General features: G+C 38.2%; 1 protein-coding gene across 1 annotated transcript in view; it reads left to right on the top strand.

Annotated features, from left to right (window-relative positions):
* SPATS2 (spermatogenesis associated serine rich 2) overlaps positions 1-24,262 on the top strand; it is a 136,841-nt gene that overhangs the window by 105,046 nt on the left and 7,533 nt on the right. Inside the window, 4 exon segments of the mRNA XM_032645176.1 lie at positions 6,684-6,945; positions 8,163-8,342; positions 10,795-10,930; positions 19,982-20,040. Coding sequence (XP_032501067.1) covers positions 6,684-6,945; positions 8,163-8,342; positions 10,795-10,930; positions 19,982-20,040 — 637 coding nt within the window.

The following is a 24,262-nucleotide window of genomic DNA, read 5'->3' as shown; positions in this document are numbered from 1 at the left end:
GAACATGTAATGTGTTTCCATTTATTTATGTCTTCTTTAATTTCTGTCCACAGTGTTTTATAGTTTTCATTGTACAAGTCTTTCACTTCCTTGGGTTAACTTAATTCCTAAGTATTTTATTCATTTTGATGCTATTGTAAATTGATTTATTTTGTAATTTACTTTTTAGATTGTTAGTTCATGTATCAAAGTACAACTGATTTTTTTTTGATTCTTTGGTCCCGCCCCCACTTCTTATTTTTATTTTTTTTATTTTTAAATATTTATTTATTCATTTATTTATTAGGCTGCATTGGGTCTTAGTTGTGGCATGCGGGATCTTCATTGCAGCACATGGGATCTTTCACCACAGAGCGCAGGCTCTTCATCGTGGTGTGCGGGCTTCTCTCTAGTTGTGGTGCGTGGGCTCCAGAGCGCGTGGGCTCAGTAGTTGCAGTGCGCAGGCTTAGTTGCCTCACGGCATGTAGGATCTTAGTTTCTTGACCAGGGGTTGAACCCACGTCCCCTGCATTGGAAGGCAGATTCTTAACCACTGGACCACGAGGGAAGTCCCCAGAAGTACAACTGATTTTTGTGTGTTGACTTTGTATCCTGCTGCTTTGCTGAATTTATCTATTTGTTCTAACTGTGTTGTGTGTGTGTGTAATCTTTAGCGTTTTCTGTGTATAGGATCATATCATCTGCAAACATATTTTACTTTTTCCTTTCCCTCTTAGATGTCTTTTATTTCTTTTTCTTTCCTAATTGCCCTGGCTATAACTTTCAGTACTGTGTGGAATAGAAGTGGCAAAAGTGGGCATTCTTACCTTGTTCCTGATCTTTGAGGAAAAGCTCTAGTCTTTGACCATTGTTCACTGTGGGTTTTCATATATGGCTTTTATTATGTTGAAGTAGTTTTCTTCTAATCCCCATTTTTTAGTGTTTTTATCATGAGAAGGTATTGAATTTTGTCACATTTTTTCTGTATCAATTAAGATGATCGTGTGGGTTTTTTTTCCCTTTATTCTGTTAATATGGTGTATTACATTGATCGATTTCCTTAAGTTGAACCATTCTTGTGTTCAAGGAGTAAATCCTACTTGGTCATGGTGTATAATCCTTTCAGTATGCTGCTGAATTTGGTTTGGTACTGTTTTGTTGAGAATTTTTGCATCAATGTTCATAAGGGATATTGCTTTTTTTTTTTTTCCCCCGGTACGTGGGCCTCTCACTGTTGTGGCTCTCCCGTTGCGGAGCACAGGCTCCAGACGTGCAGGCTCAGCGGCCATGGCTCACAGACCTAGCTGCTCTGCGGCATGTGGGATCTTCCCGGACCGGGGCACGAACCCACGTCCCCTACGTCGGCAGGCGGACTCTCAACCACCGCACCACCAGGGAAGCCCAGGCATATTGCTTTGTAGTGTCTTTGTCTGGCTAAGTCTCAGGGTAATGCTGGCATCATAGAAAGAGTTAGATAATGTTCCCTTCTCTTGGCCGTTTTTTGTTTTGTTTTGTTTTTGTTTTTTAAAGTTTGACAAGCCTAAGTGTTTGGTAGAATTCACTAGTGAAGCCATTGGGTCCAGCGCTTTTCTTTGTCAGGAAATTTTTGATTACTGATTCAATCTCCTTACTAGTTAGATTTTCTATTTCTTCATGATTTAGTATTGGTAGGTTTTGTGTTTCTAGGAATTTAAACATTTCATCTAGGTTACACAATTTGTTGGTGTACAATTGTTCATAGTATTTTCTTGTAATCCTTTTTATTTCTATAGAATTGGTAGTAATGTACTCACTTCCATTTCTTATTTTAATAATTTGAATCTTCCCTCTTTTTTTCTTAGTCCATCTAGCTAAATGTTTGTCAATTTTGTTGATCTTTTTGAAGACCAGCTTTTGCTTTTATTGATTTTCTCTACTTTTCTGTTCTCTATTTCATTTACCTCTGCTCTAATCTTTATTATTTTCTTCCTTCTGCTAGCTTTGGGTTTACTTTGTTCTTTTTATTTATTTTTTTACTTGTTCCTTAAGTTGTAAAGCTAGGTTGTTAATTTGAGATCTTAGTTTTTTTGTTGTTTATTTTTTATTTTATTATTATTATTTTTTTGAGATCTTAGTTTTTAATGTAAGCATTTGTAAATTTCTTCCTTAGCACCGCTTGTAAGTTTTGGTATATTGTATTTTCATTTTCACTTATCTCTAAGTATTTTCTAATTGCCCTTGTTATTTCTTCTTTGATCCAGTCATTGTTTTAAAATGTGTTGTTTAATTTTCACTATATCGTAGATTTTCAAGTTTTCCTTCTGTTATTGATTTCTAAATTTATCCCATTGTGGTCAGAGAAGACACTTTGTATGATACCTGTCTTTTAAAATCTGTTGAGACTTCATTTGTGCCCCAGCATATCATCTATCCTGGAAGATGTCACATGTGCACTTGCGAAGAATATGTGTTCTATTGTTGTTAGGTAGAGTGTTCTGTATATGTCTGTTAGATCTATTGGGTCTGTTGCATTCTTTAAATCCTTTATTTCTTTACTTATCTTCTGTCTGGTTATTCTGTCCATTACTGTGAGTAGGGTATTGAAGTCTCCAAGTATTATTGTAGAGCTGTCTATTTCTTCCTTCAATTCTGTCAGTTCTTGCTCCATATATATAATTTTTTTAAGATTTATTATTTATTTATTTGCTTACTTATTTTTGGCTGCATCAGGTCTCAGTTGCGGCACGTGGGATCTTTGTTGAGGCATGCAGGGTCTTTCATTATGGCGCGCAAGCTTCTCTCTAGTTGTGACGTGCGGGTTTTCTCTTCTCTAGTTGTGGCATGCAGGCTGCGTGGGTGGGCTCTGTAGTTGTGGCCTGCGGGTTCCAGAGCACATGGGTTCTGTAGTTTGCAGCACGCAGGCTCTCTAGTTGAGGCGCACAGGCTCAGTATTTGTGGCTTATGGGCTTAGTGGCCCCGCGGCATGTGGGATCTTAGTTCTCTGACCAGGGATTGAACCCGCGTCCCCTGCATTGCAAGGCAGATTCTTTACCACTGGACCACCAGGGAAGTCCCTGCTCCATATATTTTGATGGTCTGGGTCTGTCAGGTGCATAAATGTTTCTAATTATTAAATCATCTTTCTGTATTGAACTTTTTATTAATGTGTAATGTCCTTCTTTGTCTCTTGTAAGCTTTTTTTATTTAAAGTCTGTTTTTGTCTGATATTAGTCCAGCCATCCCTGCTCTCTTTTGGTTGCTATTTGCATGGAATATATTTTTCCATTCTTTCACTTTCAATCTATTTTTGATTTTGAATATAAAGTGAGTCTCTTGTAGACAGCCTATAGTTAGATAGTGTGTTTTTATCCATTCTGCCATTCTCAGTCTTTCAATTATAGAGTTTAATCCATTTGCATTTAAAGTAATGACTGATAAGGAGGGACTTCTTTCATTGTGCTATTTGTTTTCAATGATTTTAGATTTTTTGTCCCTCATTTTCTACATTACTGTATTTTTGTGTGTTTAATCAATTTTTTGTAGTGAAATGGTTAAATTCCTGTCTCGTTTCCTTTTGTGTATAAGCTGTAGCTATTTTCTTTATGGTTACCATGGGGACTCCATTTAACATCCTAAAGTTATAACACTCTAATTGAATTTATACCAACTTAACTTCAATAACATACAAAATTTTTGCTCCTTTACAGCTCCATCCCCACCCTTTTTGGTTGTTGATGTCACAAAATTACATCTTTATACATTGTGTGCCCAAAAATATAAACTAATAATTCTTTTAAATGCATTAGTCTCTTAAATTATGTAGAGAACAAGATCTGGAGTTACAAACCAAAGTTGCACTAATATTAGGTTTTAAACTGATAGTTGGTTGTGTTTTTTTTTAATGTATTAGTCTTTTAAATCATGTAGAAAACAAAAAGTACAGTTACAAAACATTGTTACAATAATACTAGCTTTTGTAATTGTTCATGTATTTTACCTTTATCAAGTTCTTTATTTCTCCATATGCCTTCAAATTACCATCTAGTGTTCTTTCATTTCATGTTACAGGACTCCCTTGAGCATTTCCAGCAGGGCAGGTCTGGTGGTTATGAACTCCCTCAGCTTTTGTTTATCTGGGAATGTCTTAATTTACCCCTCAGTTTTGAAAGGCAGTTTTGCCACATATAGGATTCTGGGTTGACAGGTGTTTTTTTTTTTTTTTAGCGCTTTGATTATATCTGCCTTCCTGCCGCCAAAGTTTCTGATGAGAAATTGCTCATAATCTCACTGATGATCTCTTGTGTGTGACAAGTAGCTTCTCTATTGCTTTCAAGATTCTCTATCTTTTTTTTTTTTTTTTTTTTTTTCGGTACGTGGGCCCCCCACCACTGCGGCCTTTCCCGTCGTGGAGCGCAGGCTCCGGACACGCAGGCCCAGCGGCCACGGTCCACGGGCCCAGCCGCTCCGCGGCATGCGGGATCCTCCCAGACCAGGGCACGAACCTGCGTCCCCTGCATCGGCAGGCGGACTCTCAACCACGGCGCCACCAGGGAAGCCCAAGATTCTCTATCTTTTGAAAGTTTGATTACAATGTGTCTCACTGTCTCTTGGAGTTCATTAAGCTTCTTGGATGTTTACAGTCATGTCTTTCACCAGATTTGGGAAGTTTTCAGCCATTATTTCTTCAAACATTCTTCCCTTTCCCTCCTCCCCTCCTCCAGTTTACACGATGCTATGTTGGTTTGCTTGATGGAGCCCCACAGGTCCCTTAGGCTTTGTTCACTTTTCTTCAGTCTTTTCTTTCTCATCCTCAGACTCAATAATTTCAATTGTGCTATCTTCAAATTCCCTGATTCTTTCTTCTGCCTTTGAATAATGCCTTTAGAGATTTCTTAAAAATTTAAGTTACCATACTCTTCAGCTCCAGAATTTCTCTTTTGATTTCTTTTTAGGTTTTCTAATATTTCCATTTTGTTCGTACTTTGTTTTCTTGACTTTTCCCACATCTTCCTTTATTTCTCTGAGCATCTTTAAGACTGTTGTTTTAAAGTCTTTAAATTAAAAACAAAAACAAAACAAAAAATGCACTAGGCATTTGAGGAAAAAAAAATTCTCATTACAGAAACTGCTAGCTTAGGAACATATTACGAATCCAAGTTTATATAATTAAAGTGAATCTTTGGATGAAAAAATAAATAAATTCTTTAATATATCTCCCAACAGGTCTTTTTTAGGGAAAGTTTCTGTTGATTTATTCATTTTTTTTTTTTTTTTTTTTTTTTTTTTTTTTGCGGTACAGGGGCCTCTCACTGTTGTGGCCTCTCCCGTTGCGGAGCACAGGCTCCAGACGCGCAGGCTCAGCGGCCATGGCTCACGGGCCCAGCCGCTCCGCGGCATGTGGGATCTTCCCAGACCGGGGCACGAACCCGTGTCCCCTGCATCGGCAGGTGGACTCTCAACCACTGCGCCACCAGGGAAGCCCTGTTGATTTATTTTTTTCCTTTGTATTGGCCACACTTGCTTGTTTCTTTGTGTGCCTTGTGATTTTTTGGTTGAAAACTAGACATTTGAATCTAATAATTTGATCACTCTGGAAATCAGATTCTCCCCTTCTCCAGATTTGCTGGGTTTTGTTGTTATTATATTTTTAAATTGTTGTAAGCTGTCTCTGAACCAAGGGTCAGCCTAAGGTGTAAACTTAAGGTCTTCTCAGGTCTTTTCTAAGCCTTTCCCTGGGCATGCATTGGTTACTTTGAAATTTTTTCTATATATGAAGTTGTTTTTGAACGTCCTAGTCTTTGATGTCTGGCTCCCAAAAGGGAATAAGGAAAAATGAAATGGGGAGGAAGGGGACCACCCCTTTAATTCCCCTGAAGGTCACTTCAGCCAGAGGGGGAGGGGCTTGCAACAGTGGGAGGAGGTACAACAACAGTGGTTGCCTACCTCTACCTTTGTCTCTACCTTTGTAATCAAAAGCAGCAGTCAGTGATCACAACACAGATCCCAGATATTTGAAGGACAGGTTCCTTTTTGACTACCCTCGCTTCAGCAAGCTACGTGCCAGCTGTTCCAAGAACAGGTGCACAGCTGCCTGTTCCCTAGCTGGGGGTTGGAGGGTGAGTATCTGCTGCTGAGCTCAGAACTGAAATTGCCTGAAATTAACCACAATTTACCATCCAAGTCTTCTCCTGGAAATTATAAGCCTTCAGTAGACTCCAGAGTTCCAAAATAGTTAGACAGATTCTGCCAGTGTAATTGTTGTCTAGGTGGGGAGACAGATTTCTGGTGCAGCAGCCTCTGCAGGGCAGATTTAATTTGTCTTTATTAGACTGAAGTTTCACTTCATTCCACATGTTTATATCCTACACCACTTTTTCTGTCGGGTTATTGTTTTGTTTGTTTTTTGTTAGAGCTCTCTCTTTATATTTAGCTCTTTGTATATATTACACATTTTTTCCCACATTTTAAAATTTATCTTTTGATCTTTCTTACGGTGGGTTTTGCCATGCTTTAATATTTTATTTTTATGTGTCTGAGTTTATCCAAAGTATCTTACATAGTTATGTTAGTCAGTACTTGAACATATACAAAAATGTGTTCAGTTTCTGGAAGAGCAAATGAGAAGTTGGTAACATTGGTTGCCTTTGGGTAGCTGGAGTTACCTCTCTGGATTGTGGGCGATGTTCTTTTTCTTTTCTTTTTTTCAAATCTTTAATAACTATTAGAACAAAAAGAAGAAAAGCAAACCAAAACCTGCAGCAGAACCAAGTAACAGTATCCCAGATTCCAATAAACTGGTTTCCATTCAAGAGGAACAGTCTGCGCCTTCCTCAGAGAAAGGTGGTATTAATGGTTACCATGTCAACGGTGCCATCAATGATACTGAATCTGTGGACTCACTCAGTGAAGGTATGGAGGCACTTTCAGTAGATGCCAGAGAATTGGAGGATCCTGAGTCTGCCACACAAGATATGCTGGATAGAACAGGTGAGTATATTAACAACAGGTCTTTGAAAAGTTCCATTCTATTGAAAAATACAGGGGCTTCCTGGTTGAGAAACCAATCAATAAATTAAATCTAGTTAGTCTTTTACTTTTTAGTTTTGTTACCTCTCATGTGAAAGAGTCACATTTTGTAATTATCAAAGGCCTAGAAAAATATAATTCTTGTTCCATTGTCTCATATTTTAATTTTAGTCTAAATCAGCCTTATGGAAATCTTCTAATTTAATAGTCCCGTAGTACTTAGAGATTACAGAACATGACCTTAAGATGTTCTTTTAATTTCACACTTATTAAGGAAAATGATGATGATGGGTTGATGTTGATATTATTATTCTAAAACCCAACGCAATGAGGAATATATAAGCATAACTGTAATCCCATGGCTTTCATTAGAAGTAGACTGTTGGTTTTTTTAGTCCCACATTTGTTTTTTAGTAAAGAATTAAGGTTAGTTTTATTTGTAAATTCAGGTATCTTGTACATTTTGTTTCATTAACCATTTTGATGAGTGCTGGGGAGGTATTGGGAATATATTTTTTAAGATAGGCTTTTTAATTACTTGTTTGTTAATCCAGTTCCCCTTGCTCTGTTGCTGCTGGCTTTATAAATGTAATGCCAATTTTAAAATTATGCTGTACTTTTCAGATGTTCTTTTATTGATTAGTTCACATGTACACACACACAAAGACTCAGAGATAAACATAGCACCTCAAACAAACCAAAGATAGTCAATGGCTTTCATTTTTTTCTGAACTAGCTTTCCTCTCATTTCCTAACGCTTTGCCCTTTCTATTCCCTAAAGCTTTTAAAACTCTTCTTTCCCTGGGACAGTGTAAAAATCTTTTCCTCGACATAACTTAACAGAAGCTTGTCAGAAGGTGGTGATATTGACTCTCTTCACTTCCTTGTGCCCAGAACTACAAGGAAGTTACCAAGGTACAGGGAATGAGCTAGCCTATCTGGAGATGCGTTAACAAAGCATCCTCCTCTTCAATTAGGATGCCTTTTAGGGCTAAGCCAGATAATACTCATAGCCTCACTGACTCTGCTCTTTGTTCTGTTTTGTCAGTTGATTCTGTTCACAACCTTTAAAGAGGCATCGTTTGGGCGCATTTTTACCTTTTTTCTTTGTGTATATTTAAGACTGCTTGATTGACCCCTAAATTGTGCTCTAATATACTGGCCGCTTCCTTTGACAGGATCCATGCTGGAGAATGGTGTCTCTGATTTTGAGTCCAGGTCTTTGACTGTGCACTCTGCTCAGAATTCTCAACAGAATAGAAATGCTGCCAAATCTCTCTCAAGACCTACCATAGGACCTCAGCTTTCAAATCTAGGAATGGAAGATGTTCCACTCTCTTCCACCAACAAAAAGCTAGGTAAATCAGAGGCCTTCCTTTGAGAGAAAACGATAAAATCTGTGTTTTTAGCTCAAGAGGGCAAATTACCTTTGTTCTCATAGGTAAGGTTTCAGAATGGGCAGCAGGTAATACTTTTTCTGTTTTCCAGGCAGTGTCTACCCACCCTTTCCCCGCTTTGTGTACACAGTTGGAGTCTGATGGTAGTTTAGATGCTGTACAGTCTTGCTACAATGATGGGGATCGTTTTTGTGAGCGAAAGTCAAGGATGCCAGAATGACTTTTCTGCTAACATTAACCTGTTCGTTTTATTTGCTTTACTGCAACATTTCTGTGCTATTTCCTTCACTTTTATCTCCTGGTTGACTCAACAGTAGAAAGCTCTGCCATCTCTGAAATGACACTTTGAAGAAATATTTTAATTTCTCTTCACAACTTCATGCTCTTACTGATACCTGTAAGACTATAGCTTTAAACAAGGTCATTTTCTCTTAAGCATTTACTTAGCATTGACTGATGGTAGCCATTTGCTTTTCTTTTAAACTATAATAGTTATTTAAATAATCAGCCAATAATTAAACAGATTGAGATAATAGCCCTTCTGCCATACATCTAAGCATGGCAGTCCACTCACCTGAACAAATGAAACAGAGAAATGTAAAAGACACTTGTAACCTGTAGCTCTTTATTGAATTATTTGTTCCACATGAGCCAAATTTAATTAGCGAGACTCTCCTTTTTCATCTTTCTAATATAGTCCTCAACTTGGTGCAGAAAGGCAAGTCGGAGACTATTTACACAAGCAAAACTAAAGGCACAGGGCTTGAAAGCTTTTAGGTAGATTTTAAAGAAATCAAGTTGAGATGAGGAAGGATTTAAGTAAAAAATTGAAAATCTGTATCTTGGCACATTATAAATTTGTTAGATCAGTTATTCCAGCTACCAGTTGTAATAATTTTGACATTGGTGAATATAAAAAGGTTAATAGAACTCTCAGAAACTGGTTAAAATGTGTTGGGTAGGTAAATGTATTTCATCTTTATCTACAGTGTTGGCTTACCCACATATAGTGCTTCAAACTGTACTACCGAGAAAGAACTTTATCAATTTTGTAATGTCTACATGGTGAATTGTATTCTACTAAATCCTGTTATTTAGAGAGTTTTGAAAATTTGATACCTACTGACATAGGTTTTCTTTTAGTTTTTTTCTCTCTGTGTTTCATTTCATTTTGGATAGTTTCTAAAATTGACGTCTTCAAATTTATTTATCTTTTTTTCTTTAATAGTTTTTAATCTGCTGTTAATCCAATCCAGTGTAGTTTTCATCTCAGACATTGTTTTGTTTTTTTTTTCATCTCTAGAGGTTCCGTTGGGGTCTTTTTAAATCTCTTCCGTGTCTCTCCTTGACGTGCTTATGCTTTTCCTCTACCTTCTTGAACATATGGTATCTGATTATATTAGCTCTTTTGATGTCCTTACCTACTTGATTCTACATCTGTGTCATTTCTGCACCTGTTTCTATTCATTGATTTTTCTCTTCATTATGGATCAGTCATATTTTTCTGCCTCGAGTAATTTTTTATTGGATGCCAGACATTGTGAATTTCTCTTTGTTGATTGCTAGATATTTTTGTATTTCTTTAAATACTCTTGTGATTTATTCTGGGACTGTTACTTGGAAACAATCTGAAGCTTGCTTTTTTAAGCTTTGTTAGATGGAAATAGAGCAACCTTTAGTCTAGAGCTAATTACTGAGGCAGTACCCTTCTAAGTACTCTACCTGGTACCCCGCTCTGGCTGGTATGAACATGAACTATTCCTGGTCTGGGTAAGCTCTGAGGATTATTCCCCCTGCTGCTTTCCAGTGGTTCTTTTACCCGAAACATCGGGTAGTTTCTGCACACCCATGCACTCAGAATCCTCTGTAGGTCTTTGTACAATTTCTTCATTTTTGTGTAGGTTTCTCCTCTCCAGTATTCTGCCCTGAGAATTCTAGCCACCTTGGCCTCACTGAATTCTCAACTCTGTCCCCTCAATTCAGGGAGACTTCCAGGCTCAGTTTCGGATTTCTCCTCCTTGCCTTGCAGCCTGGAAACTCTCTTATGGCAGTAAGTTGGGGCAGTCACAGTCCTCACTTTTTTGTGTCTGTTTTCTTCACAGGGGGGTGGGGGGTAGTGGGTGAGAAGTACTCTGCCTATTGTTCATTGTCTGAAAACCACTGTTTCATTTATTTTGTGTGTCTCTGAAGTTTTTTAAGACAGGAGGGTAAATCCAATTCCTATTACTCCATCTTGTCTACAATACTTATTTTAAAAAAAAAAAATCTATGAAAACATTAGTTTTTTGTTGAGGAGTGTGGCCATTTAGGAAGTATTCTTAGTCCATGTGACATTTGTTACGTTACATGCTTAGGTGTTCAGATCCAGCTTTCAAGTCACCTGTGCTCCTTTTTTTATTGGGGTTTTTTCAAGGTTCTAATATTGAAAAATCTGTGAAAGACCTCCAGCGCTGCACAGTGTCTCTTGCACGATATCGAGTTGTAGTTAAAGAAGAGATGGATGCTTCCATTAAGAAAATGAAACAAGCTTTTGCTGAATTGCAGAGCTGGTAAGTTAAGTTGCTTTTGATATCGGTAGCACAAAAATGATCGTTTAAAAAAGATGGTTAGTCATTCACCAAATTCTTTAATTCCAAACTCTTAACTACTCTACATAGTGGAGAAAGACTTAAAAATCCTATGCTATGTTTAGCTTTCTGCTTCATTCTACTTGTGGTCACAGTGTGGGAATGAGTGGTAGAGAGAACTCATAATGCTTTAGGAATGGGCCTAAATTAATATTAACATTGTTTGGAAAGGGACACATAATTAAAGAGTAGGTCATGCATCCTTACATTAGGGTCTGTCTTTTAGACGAGGAATCTGTAACCAATGACATGATGTTTTTGAACAAAGTTATAAAGTAGAAAAGATGTCTTTGTTTTCCTAATGCACCCCACCCTAATGGTCTCTTCTGTGCCCTATTATTAATCATTGATTTATTTTAATTTTGTGTTTTTTAAGCTTGTTTTTAAAAATTCTATCTTAAAATATATGTGTTCTGTAGGGGAAATAGGGTTTAGTAGTTAAAGAGGTTTGAAAATACTTAAATTTTTTTTTACTACTGGACTTCTTAATGCCTTTTCAGTGCTAATCTGCATTGTGAATTTACAAGAGGGAGCTATTTATCGAATATATTTGATTATAGATTAGAGAATCTTTGGGAGGAGAAATATATTCTAATTTTTTTCTAGAACACTGAAGCTGTTTTAACTATTAGATAGTAAAGTGGTAACTAATTCTTAAACCATAACTCCTTTCGGGGGGGTATTTGCATTTTATAAGGGACTTTTTTGAAAATGGAAAAGACCTAAGGACCAAATTAAGTAAAATGATAGGAAGACAAGCAGCTAGGTTGATATTTGGGGATTTAAGACTGTCCATTCTGCTTACTTGTAAAACTTGCGTGGATCTGAAATGTGAGAGGAAGTTTTCATGAATAGGGAGGACCTACACCACTCTTCCTCCCAACCATCCATCCGTTTTCTTGCCTGTCTATGGGCTGTTTCCTGAGGTCATATTCAGCCATGTCTCTGTTCACAAACTTAGTCTGGTCACTTCATGCCACCGCAGACAAAAGATAGAGGGAGTGTGGGTAGCCTCAGTCCTCCTGTTTTATGGAATTGAAGAAGGGAGTGAATTAACAAAGATGTAGAATAAAGCCTCCAAAAAGTTGCTGACCACTGCTTTTATCATTTGCAAAGTGTAGAGGGGTCCATGAACCAAAAAGTACTTTTAGGATAGATAATTCATCTGCTAGTCTACCCATGCTTTGTCCTGAATCCCAAGTTTCCCCTTTCAGGTTTTATAGCTAGAAATTCAATGTCATATCTTCAGTTTTTCTTCTATACATTTTTGCTCTAGCCAGATCACTCGTCTCAAAACTTAACGTACACATTTCCTTTTCCATATACTAGTTAAGGCCATTTTTCCAGCCTAATAATGCTCTCCTATATTTTCTGCTTATCTAAATCCAACCAGTTCTCCAAAATTCACCTTTAATAAACTCTAACTTCCCCTGGAAATTTTTCTAGGTAACTGATTTCTCCTCTTCCTGACCCTCTGGGAGAAAGCCCCATGCCCTTTGCTCTGGATTATTATCATATCAGATATTGTTGGCTCAAGAAAAGAATAAAGAGCTAAGAGTAGAGCATCACAACTTTGCCTTGACAAACCTCCGGTCTCCATGATTATTTAGTTTACTGATTACTTAGCCACAGGATCTGATTCCATTCAGAACCAGCCTGAACCAGGAAATACAGTTCCGGGAGAGAGATTTGTGAGTCCTTGTTGACTTGGAACCCAGTCAGGGGGAGCCTCCTTTGATAAATGACAAATGAAATGGTTTCCTGCCTAGAAACTGTGTATTTAGGATTGATTAGCAGGCGTAGAAACCAGGTCAATTTAACTTGAGGAAAGACATTACCTGCCCTTTCCTGCTGGTGTAAAGCCTTCTCTCTGGATGATTGGGTTTTTAAACTGGCTTATTTCAATGCCCCTGTAATTTCTACGTCAAGATATAATTGGCAGGTGAGCTAACTCCCTTTGGCACTGAACCAGAGCTTGGAGTTAATGTCACTTAGGAAGCCATTTTTTGTGTTGGTTACAGTATAAAAGAAAAGAAAAGCGTTCTAACAAATTTGCAACAGTAAGATTACATTACACCTGACGGGGCATTAGGGGAATTATGCCGATAACTGCTTTCACATCGAGGCCAAATGAAAGCTGACATTTACCTGTGGGAAGGTAAAAACAGAGGCGTCCCAGGATGTAAAACGTCAAATCTGTTCTTATTGGTGATCCAGTAATAATCATCTCTAGACCCAGGTTTACTTTTCTTGTTAATTAATAAAATTTGTCTGACACATTGTTGGAGCTCCTAGCTGACAAGTTTAAGGCTGTTAAGGAGTAGGGTATGAAGTAGAACATGAAGCTGGAGTGTGTAAACTACTTTGGACAGTTGTCATAATATGTGTCGGTGAAAAGTGCCAACAAAATACACACTCAGCCTGCCTTTTAAATAAAATTTCTGTTTTATTGAAAGTCAAAAGGTACTTACTAAAAGGAGAAAATGGGTAATAAATTTGGGATTCTACAGCACATAAAGTCAATGTACGCCTGTGCTTAAGACTGAAGTTTTTCCTGGCTGATTGATTCCTCATTCACCTTAGAAAAGTTATTTCCTTTTATTTGAGCTTCTCTTTTCTTCTTATAATAAACTTAACAAAGGCTTTTAGATCCTTAAATGTAAAGCCCATCTATAGAGATGGTGAAAATTTAGAAAATAATTTTATGAATGAAAGCACTTTCAAAAATGTCTAAAAACCATAGAAATAAAGGAATGGGCTACTGTTATAATGTGTTATCAGAAAGGTACCTAGCACTCTTTAGTTTTAAATTATTCTTCAGTTTTCGCATGTTTAGTACATTGATATCTTATTTCTACTAGTTCTTGCCTCCGTGGTTCTCAATATTCTTTGATTTAAAATTCTAACCCTTTAACCATCTGTGAAAATAACTAAGTAGCATACGAAGATTACTTTACAGTACCAAACATGTTCAATCATACTATCTGATTTATTCATCCAGATTTCTGTCCTGTGCAGAGGGAACTTTATATTTTACTTTACTATTAAAAGGAATTTGAGTCTTAGGTTAAGCTATTTGCCTAACATGACATCGTAAGTTGCAGACTCAGTATTTGAATCTGTGTGTTCTGACTCCCAGTAACCTATGCTCTTCATCCCACCCATCACTGATGGCTCACTTCCCCACTAAAGCTTGAGAAGAAGGCTAGAGACTCTTGATATCTCATACGTTATCTCCTCCTCAGCTTAAAGGCTGTGTAACAGAGAAACCCCACTGCAGGGAATTTAGGGACTAAGGAATTCAGTTGTTATAGAATAGGGTTAGAATGAAGAGGACCAGGATTTTGACTGAGCCTATGAACGTCTTTAAAGGATTTTTTTAGTTCAATAAAACAAAACTATAAGAAGGACCATTCCATCCAAAATATTTAATGTTCTTTTTATGTTGTAATTCGTAAGGGCCTAAATCACTCTTCTTAAGTCACAATTTGGAGTGACTTGCAATTCAGTTATTCTTCAGGTCAGATCTTAGTTGTGGGAAAGGCATGAAGATTTTAAGAGAAAGGTTACTGTGGAGGGGGTCAATTAGAAAAGATTTCTGGGAGGAAATGAATCATTATCAAGCCTTGAAAACGCATGGAATTTACACTGGCAGAAAGGGCGGGGATCCTTTAAGAGATATGATATAAGCAAAGGCATAGAAGGGACATGTAGGGACCTCACAGTGTAGCTAGAGCTAAGGGCCAATAGTTGAAAGTAGTGAGAGATAAGTCAGAGGCTAAAGTAGAAGGAGAGCGTTTGATGAAGGAATCTGAATTTTGTTTTTCTTTTTTTTAAAGTTTCCTTTATTCCCTCTTATTTTTACTATATTTCCCATAATTATAACAATTGTTTTTAAAAAAATAGAAGTCATATAACTCTACCACCTTAACACATAATTAATTTTTTATTTTTTGTGTTCCCTGTGTCCCTTATCTATAAGCATGCATAATCTTAATAGATATAATCATAGTGAGATTGTAATTTTGTAGTGTATTCTTTTCACTTAAATTATCTTTGATTCACCTCTTTATAACTGCCTGCACTGTGTTAGTATGTGTATGTGTTTATTTAAGACTTTCTAGGGACTTCCCCGGTGGTCCAGTGGTTAAGGCTTCACCGTCCAATGCAGGGGGTGCAGGTTCGATCCCTGGCAGGGAGCTAAGATCCCACATGCCTCACGGCCAAAACACCAAGACATAAAACAGAAGAACAAATTCAATAAAGACTTTAAAAATGGTCCACATCGGAAAAAAAAAAGAAGATAAAAAGGGACTTCGCTGGCGGTCCAGTAGTTAGGGCTCGGCGCTTCCACTGCAGGGGGCACAGGTTCAATCCCTGGTCCAAGAACTAGCATCCTGCATGCTGTGAGGCGTGGCAAAAAAAAAGAATTTCTAGACAGTGGATCTGGAACGTATAATGATTTACCAGGGTAATATGAGGGCATTTTACTAAACAGATATCCTGCTGAAACTGAGAAATCAACATGAGTACAGAAATTAGAATAATAATTAAGGAATAATTAAGGAATAAAGGATAATAATAATTAAGGAATAAAGAGGAACCGAGTTTTCATAAGGTTCAAATTTGATTTAATGAGCTGATTCTTTCCATTCATTTTACCCCAATTGTTCAGTTCAACATGATGACCTGGCTGCCTAACTGGTGTTTTTTGTTTCTATTTTGAGCCCAGATGTGTGTACCATACTCATAAAACCAGTGCCGGGAATACGGCATTTTATGAAACACTTGAAGCATCATTAATTCTCTGCTAACAAAAACTACTGAAAATTCTCTTTTCTGGTTGTTTTATCTGAGAAGGGAGAAGTGTCTTCAGAGAAATAAAGGTGTTTGCATTGGCTTTGCTTTGCTTGGATTTCTGCTTTAGTGGAATTAGAATAAACAGGTTTTAGGTTTTCAGCAAATAAAATCAAGTTCAAATGTTTTGTAAGAACATTATTGAGTGGTTTAGAGTATAAACGCTTGAAATAATTAGTTGGCTTAGGAATTGCCGGAGTCGTTTCTATTATAACATTGTTTTCTAATGCAACAACCATAAACAAATGACAGTTCACAGTTTTTTGGTACCAAGGAATTACTGAAGGCAATAGCTTTAATCAATAAGCTACATGTTAAATATATTAATTAAAGGGCTTGTTTCAAATGATGGATATATAATGTATCTTAGAGATATTAATGGTGATGCTACGGGAACAACTACTCTGACCAACTAAATTACGCAAAAGCTTTAGAGTAAGTTGAGGAAATGTGAAGATGGTAAAAAGTCTTGGTAAGGAGAAAAGGAAATAGAGAACATTCAGACATTTACCAGTCTTTTTCCTTAACAGCGACAAGACATCCAAAACCATCTTTCATGGTCAAAGAAAGGATATGGAAATTCTCTATGCTGTATGAGGCCCAGGCTTAATAAGACCTAGTGTCTTTCTAAACAGAGTCCCAGCAATATTTAGTGGATTTTCATTATCAGTTTCTGAGTCCAGTATTCTCAGATGCTCATCGTCATGTATTTCCATTCAGGAAAGCCTTGACGGAACAGTTGCAAGCTTAGTACCCTCAAGTACTGAGTAAGAAAGGTAACTGAAAGTCTGGCAGTCTGAATGAGCCTTTCATCACTCTCTGAGAGGACTCATTGCTTGTAGCTATGGCATCTGAAAACTATTACCTCAAACCACAGGTACTTTTGAATCTCTTGGCCACAGATCCATACTGGGACCGCCATACAGCTTAGAACAGGTGGAAGCTTCAGCTTAAGTTTCCTCATTGTCAGAAAGTTGTATTACAGTAAATTACTATTTTTAATTGTGAAAAATGCCTCTGCTATTTATCTTATGCTTAGCCTACTTTCCACCTTTGCACTCTTCTCACCTTCTCTGTTTATTTTGTAATGCGCATGTTTCCGCACTTAAACTTTCAATATACGGAAAAGTTGAAGGGATAGTACAGTGGTCGGTGTGTTTTGGTGGAACCATTTGGAAGTTGCAGACATAACATGGCCATCCCTAAATGCTTTAGCATTAATTACCTAAAATACAGTTATTCTTCTACACAACTGAAATACATTATGTGATGTACTTTTAAGAAAGTTCTTAATAGTCTTTTGTGTTGGTGTCAGCCTATCTTTAGTGACGCTCTCAGCTAGGAATGCCTGGGGGCACTCACCTGGGCCCCTATGAGCCAGTGTTGTGGCGGACTGACCCTTGTGGTTCTTACGATTGCCACATGCACCTCAGCAACAACTATCAGGGCATTTTGAAGAAAAAAACAAGGTTTATTACTGACAAGTCGTGGAGGCTACATGGCATGCCTGGAACCACACAGCAAAGTGTGCCTAAGGAGAGTACAGACCTGGGGTCATGCCCTTATTGGGGTTGAGGATGGGGTGCCTAGGGTTTTGCGGGTTCTTTATTAGTAAATTTAAAACATAAGAGCAAGAAAGCGTGGGAAGGAAAAGTAGGATCACTCCAGTGGGTCAGTTATCTAGGTCTCCCAGGGCCTTCTAAAAGGGGAACCTCAGAGGTGGGGTGGCCTGGCTCTTTATGAATGTCGGCAACCGAAAGCTTAATGTTGGGCACTTACATTATAACCAAAAAAGCTAATCGTCGGGCACTTACACTACATATGATTTAACATTTATTCATTTTTCCATTTTAAAAACTTGTAAAAAATTTAATGAAAAAAATGCCAAGATTCATCAGGCTTTTCTCTGAGAAAATATCCCAACAGTTAGCCAATAGATTCCTCTGTTTAATGCTTGGCTGACATCACAGGACCTTTCAGTAGGTGTTATCAATAGAAGGTAACATGACAAACAACAAACAAAAAGAAATAGAAGTGCTTACTACTTTTCAGTGTTTTTTTGGCATGAAAGGGTAAGCTTTTGTTTCATTTTTAATTGATGTGGTCATACGGTTGCTCACACACTGCCCTGTGAATTTCTTAAGAAATGAGTTATTCAAGAGACAAAGGTTATGTAAATGGATGCTAATCATTCTTGCAGGGGAAAAGAAGTACCATCGCGATGTAGTAGCTCATACTGACACAAAAAAGTCTTATTGTGACGGTGCAGAACTTTTTTCCCTGCTGAAAAAGTATCATGTGACATTCTACTTTTTCATAATAAAGGTTGTTAAGCTGCAAAAGTCCTACTTGTTTGCTGAGCTCTTTTAATAAACATTTTACAAGCTTTGTCAGAGACAAATTTGTCATCTGATGGACACAGTATCTGCATCTTAAGGTGATTCAGCTACAGAAGAGGTAATGATAAACTCGAAGCCTGGTAGCTCCTGTCTCAGATGTGCTTCTGTTTTGCCTTTTAGGTATTCCAAATGCTGCTAGAGTTCTTGGAGCAAAATATTTGCCAAGGTTTGGGGAATGCTTTCTTAGCAAAAGTATTGCTATCCTATCACAATAGTTGTATCTTCTCTCTAGTCTGGTGCTTTGGGATTAATAATGCCAACCAAATTTGTTTCTTTACAAGTCTGTGTATTAACATCATGCATAATGATTATCAAACCTGTGTTCTCCAGCACTTTACTGTAACAGATTTTGCTCCTTGAGGAAATGTCCCTGCCTTATACTTTTTTGTATATCTCACTATAGTCTCCATATTAACTACTTTGTGCCAGCATAACAACATATTGAGCTAAATTGAATTAGACTGTGTGTGTGTGTGTGTGTGTGTGTGTGTATATATATGCATATGTGTGTGATTAGTTTTACAACCAGAAACAAGAGGAGAACTTTTATTAACGCTGTAGTTACATTCCCACTCAAAAGGAGAAATTAGAATGAATTTCAAATATGAAGAGATTTGGAACATTTCCTGTGTGTGCAGGTATTAAAGTTTTAGTTTTGTGTTTTTGTTTTTGGAGTTTTGTTTGTTTGCCACTGCTAAGCAAAACTGATATGGTAAGGAAAATTAGTTTCATCCAGAGGTTTAATCCTAGGGCAGCCTATTATTTCTTTATATGTTCGCTGAAGGTGGTGGGCTCTTATCTAAGAACATAGAAAAGCTTTCCCATACAAACCATTTACATTTGCAGTGGAGAAAATTCTAATTGACCATTTAATGTTCTTTTTCTGTAAAAAGCCTTCCAAAAACCTTTGATTCCATCTTTTCTGGATTACTATTAAACGTTTACCTGAAACCAGCACAGTCTATGTATGTCTTTTAACTACTCTGCATTCTTAAGACTAAAGCACCAGTGGACTTGGTGCAACTGTGCTAAAATGTTGAAGATCTATAAATCCTAATCACGGGTAAATTTATCCTGCCCTAGCAGGAGTATTGCCTGGTAAAAATTCATTAGAAGCAAAGCTGTCCAATTTTATAGACCAAAATATAAAATAAAAAGTATGCATATGGGCTTCCCTGGTGGCGCAGTGATTGAGAGTCTGCCTGCTAATGCAGGGGACATGGGTTCGTGCCCCGGTCCAGGAAGATCCCACATGCCGCGGAGCGGCTGGGTCCGTGAGCCATGGCTGCTGAGCCTGTGCGTCTGGAGAGACCACAGCAGTAAGAGGCCCGCGTACCGCAAAAAAAAAAAAAAAAAAAAAAAAGTATGCATATATGTAGAAATATGTAATTTCCATGAGGGCTTCCGCTTTAGCACAACTTACCAAGAAATGTTTTGTAGCTTGCTACTGCCATCTACTGGTTCTCAACTCTTAGATGAGTAGTTACTGGTTTACTGTAATATAGAGAAATAAAAGGGAATTAGGTTTCTTTATTGGAATCTTTCAAACAGTCTTTGCTGAGGGTGAGATAGGATTTTCATGTGGTATATACAGTGTTTATTTTGTAGTATGCTTTTAGGGAACAAACTCATAAGTCTTTCTCCACTATTAACAATGTGCTGTGTTCCTGTTTGAGTTTCTGATCAAACCTTTTTTCCCTTTGTCATCCCTTCCTAGTTTAATGGATCGAGAAGTGGCATTGCTTGCTGAAATGGACAAAGTGAAAGCTGAAGCAAGTAAGACTGATCTTTATTAAAGCTATTACCTGCCTCTCAACCCCCATAACAAAAGCTCAATATAAATGCCACAATAAGAGTTTATATATTTGGTTAAACAGTCTTGAGCAGTTGTACTATGCTGGCATAGGAATCCTTTCAGGTGAAACAACTTTACAAGAGCCTGTTTTTCAATACTGTCAAATTTTAATATTTTGAATATAGACTTCAGAGACTACTTCATGGTATCTGCCACCACAGCACCAATTAAGGAAATTAAGGAAAATAAAGTATCTTGCAGGTGCCTGGGTTTTACTTTGTTTTTTCCTCCAGTGATTGAACAATTCCATTGGATTTTTTTCTACTTGGAAAAAAACCTTTGGCATAATCAGAGGAGACGTCACCAGGTTGCCTACAATTAGTGTATACATTCCTGTCATTACCTCTCTCAGAACTTCCTTTGTTTTCTCAGGTTGTAGAAACTTCACTCAGTGTCTGTTATCATTGGGTAGGGAAAAAGTCAATTAATTGAATTTGAAGGTTCAGGATACCCATGACGAGGGTTCTTTGAAAGCTTACTAAAATGGAGTCTGGAGGAATAGTCTAACTTGGATAATTTGTGGGGTTTTATACAGAAGAACGAGATATCTGTTTTCTGTCATTTCTGTTAAGGGTTAGGTTAAAGATACACAGCTATATGAGAAGAAAGGAATGCCAACTGCACCTTGTACAATGGCATTGATTTGGGACTTTTCAACAGTTTTTCCTTCGTGCATTGAATGCCAGATTTGTAATTAGGAAGGTTGTTTCTTTTAACCTACTCTCAAACTGGTGAGAATGGAAATAGGTTGAGATGATGACTCACAATTAAATCATTTGTGTCTGTGGTCATGGGCCAGAGGAGGCAGCTTTGAAGCACTGAGCTGAGTTCAGTTTTGATCCATTTTAATGAAATTTTAAGTATATAACAGAGATGCTATCCATTGTTTTTCAGAGGTGAGATTTCATTTAAATTGAATGGTATATCCTGAAATTTCCGGTGACGGTTTCAGTCCATTCTTGTACCTATGTGTTCTCTTTTTGAAATCGAAGTTTCAGAGAAAATAAAATTAGTAAGAAGACATAGCCCCTAAAAAAAAAAAAAAAAAAAAAATAGTCCTTACTGTTGAGAAGAAGGTGCTTTTTTTTTTTTTTTTTTGCTACATTGGGTCTTTGTTGCTGAGCGCAGGCTTTCTCTAGTTGTGGTGAGCAGGGGCTACTCTTCATTGCAGTGTGCGGGCTTCTCATTGCGGTGGTTTCTCTTGTTGCGGAGCACGGGCTCTAGGCGCGTGGGCTTCAGTAGTTGCAGCAGGTGGACCCTAGAGTGCGTGGGCTCATTAGTTGCGGCGCGTGGGCTCCAGGGCACGCGGGCTCAGTTGTGGCTCGCAGGCTCTAGAGGGCAGGCTCAGTAGTTGTGGCGCACGGGCTTAGTTGCTCTGCAGCATGTGGGATCTTCCCAGACCAGGGCTTGAACCCGTGCCCCCTGCACTGGCAGGTGGATTCTTAACCACTGCACCATCAGGGAGGTCCAAAGGTGCTTTTTAAAATACATCTTTTATAGAAAATTTTGAACATATTTCAAATAGAGAGGCTAATATAATTAACCCCCAGCACCCAGCCTCAACCAGTTATCAATTCATGGTCAATCAATTATCAAATACAGTCCACTCCTCTCATGCTAAAAATCCTAGTTCTCAATGACACTAATGTAATTACTCATTTACCAATAATACCAAAAAGGTGTTTCTTTTCTTTACACATTATAGTTTATTAATTATATGTTCATAGTACTTCACAGTTCAGAGTTTTTTCGCACTCATTCATATGTGATGTTAATATCAACCTTATGTGAGAGTTAGGTTTTGGGATTTTATTTTGTTTTATTTTTTTCATTTCATAAACGAAGAAACAAGTTCCTTGGAAAAATGTGAGTTGTCCAAGGTCATATAATTAGGCCCTCTGAGTTATATGATATGTGTAGAAATCTTTACTTGACACATCTTGAGATCTGTAATTTTATCTTAGAATCCTAGAATGCTGGAGCTGAGAGAAAGTGAATTTGATACAAATGGCAAATAGGTTTTATCTTGGGAGCCAGACCAACAGATCATTTGTATTTGTTGGGCCTTTGTATTGGGAAACTTTTGTATGCATGTTCGTAACTTACTGGGAAAGTGTGCCCTTATCGGTTAACCTGACATGGGTGGCATATATGTGGCAAATTGGACTAAGTAAACTTGCTAAACACATTCAGCTCTACACCTGATGTAGCTCTTTAAAAATTCTACTTTTTTCTCACGTAAATTTGGCTAGTTTCTCAGTAGGTTACAGGATTCTGTGTATAAGTTAGGAATTGAGTTTGACTGCATGCCACAGAATGGCCTAAAGAAATGTGAGCTTCTTTTTCTCTCATGAAATGAAAGGTCCAGAGGTAAGCAGTCCAGGGCTGTAGGGCATCTCCAAAATGATATGAGGGGGCTTCCCTGGTGGCACAGTGGTTGAGAGTCCGCCTGCCGATGCAGGGGACACGGGTTTGAGCCCTGGTCTGGGAAGATCCCACATGCCGCGGAGCAACTAAGCCCACGCGCCACAACTACTGAGCCTGTGGTCCAGAGCCCGCGAGCCACAACTCCTGAAGCCCGAGCACCTAGAGCCCGTGCTCTGCAACAAGAGAAGCTACCACAATGAGAAGCCCACGCACTGCAACGAAGAGTAGCTCCCGCTCACCGCAACTAGAGAAAGCCCGCACACAGCAACAAAGACCCAATGCAGCCCAAAAAATAAAATAAATAAATAAACAAATGAAAATTCCTCCTTCAAAAAAAAAAAAATGCTCTGGGTAACAAAGCAAAATTTAACCTTCCTTAGATTAAATATTAGCATTTATCCATCTCTGTTAGTGTAAACCTTTTAATGCTTTCAAAATATAAGAACTCAGGGAAAACTCTGAGTTTTCAGATGAAACACACAAATAAGGCCAATTATCAGTTAAGTCTACAAAACGAAAAATGGCATTTAAACGCACAGTGGTGTCTAGATATCCTTGATACTACTATTTAAATAAATAAGAACTAGGTTTCGTGCAATTACAGCTACTAAAGTTAAATCAGAATAAAAACCAAGTCCTGGGCTTCCCTGGTGGCTCAGTGGTTGAGAGTCCGCCTGCCGATGCAGGGGACACGGGTTTGTGCCCCAGTCCGGGAAGATCCCACGTGCCGCGGAGCAGCTGGGCCCGTGAGCCATGGCCGCTGAGCCTGCACGTCCGGAGCCTGTGCTCCGCAACAGGAGAGGCCGCAGCAGTGAGAGGCCCGCGTACCGCAAAAAAAAAAAAAAAAAAAAAAATGATATGAGGGACCCAGGCTTCTCTATCCTTCTCCCCAGCCATCCTTACATTGTGCTTATGGTCAAAATATACATCCTACGGCTCTAGTCAGGGAAGGGCAAAATGTTACATGCAGGCTAAGACTCCTTTAGAGAGCTTTCTAGTAAGCCTTGCCTCTGAATTCTGCTTAGATCTCAACGGCCAAGCTATACCACATGATACGGTTATGTGTAGCAAAGCCAGGAAATGTAGCTTTTTTTTACCTAAGCACATTGGTACCCAACAACATTAGACTTCTGATAGAGGAGAATGGATATTCAGTCACTAACAGTCTTTGCTACAGTCCACCCGTCAGCTACCCTGCAGTCCTCTTTTTTCCAAAATGAGAACACACTCACCTCCTTCTTGATGGTAACACCTCCACAGTCTCCTCTAGTTCACGTATTCAACTGAAAGTCCAGGACTTCTGGGTAGTTTCAGATCTTCCGACGGCTCTGGTTATGGTATATTGTGGTCTGGCATCACATAAACTGAAAGAAACGTTATTACATAGATAGGGAGAGAAGAGGGTAATTATAGTAAAAATTCCCACTTGGACATGCAACGATCAAAGCTTACTGGACAGGAATAGTAGAGTCCCTGCCCCAGTGGTAGAGAAAGTTCCTTGGTTCATTTGGCAGCCCCTAGATCTGCTTCCTGAGAGGATTTCTTTTGCCCTTTGTCCTCTGTAACCCCTGGCTTTCTACTCTGAGAGAATGTTTATTGTCTGTCATTCTTCATGGCCATACCTGAGTTACACATCTGGGAGCAAGCCAGAGAAGATGCTTCTTGAAAGGCTGTAAATACTCTAATGTCCATCATTAGGGAACTTGGTAAATAATT

Source organism: Phocoena sinus, chromosome 10, assembly GCF_008692025.1.
Source record: "Phocoena sinus isolate mPhoSin1 chromosome 10, mPhoSin1.pri, whole genome shotgun sequence".
In the NCBI taxonomy this organism is placed as follows: Eukaryota; Metazoa; Chordata; class Mammalia; order Artiodactyla; family Phocoenidae; genus Phocoena; species Phocoena sinus.
This window is presented reverse-complemented; position numbering and strand designations above follow the sequence as displayed.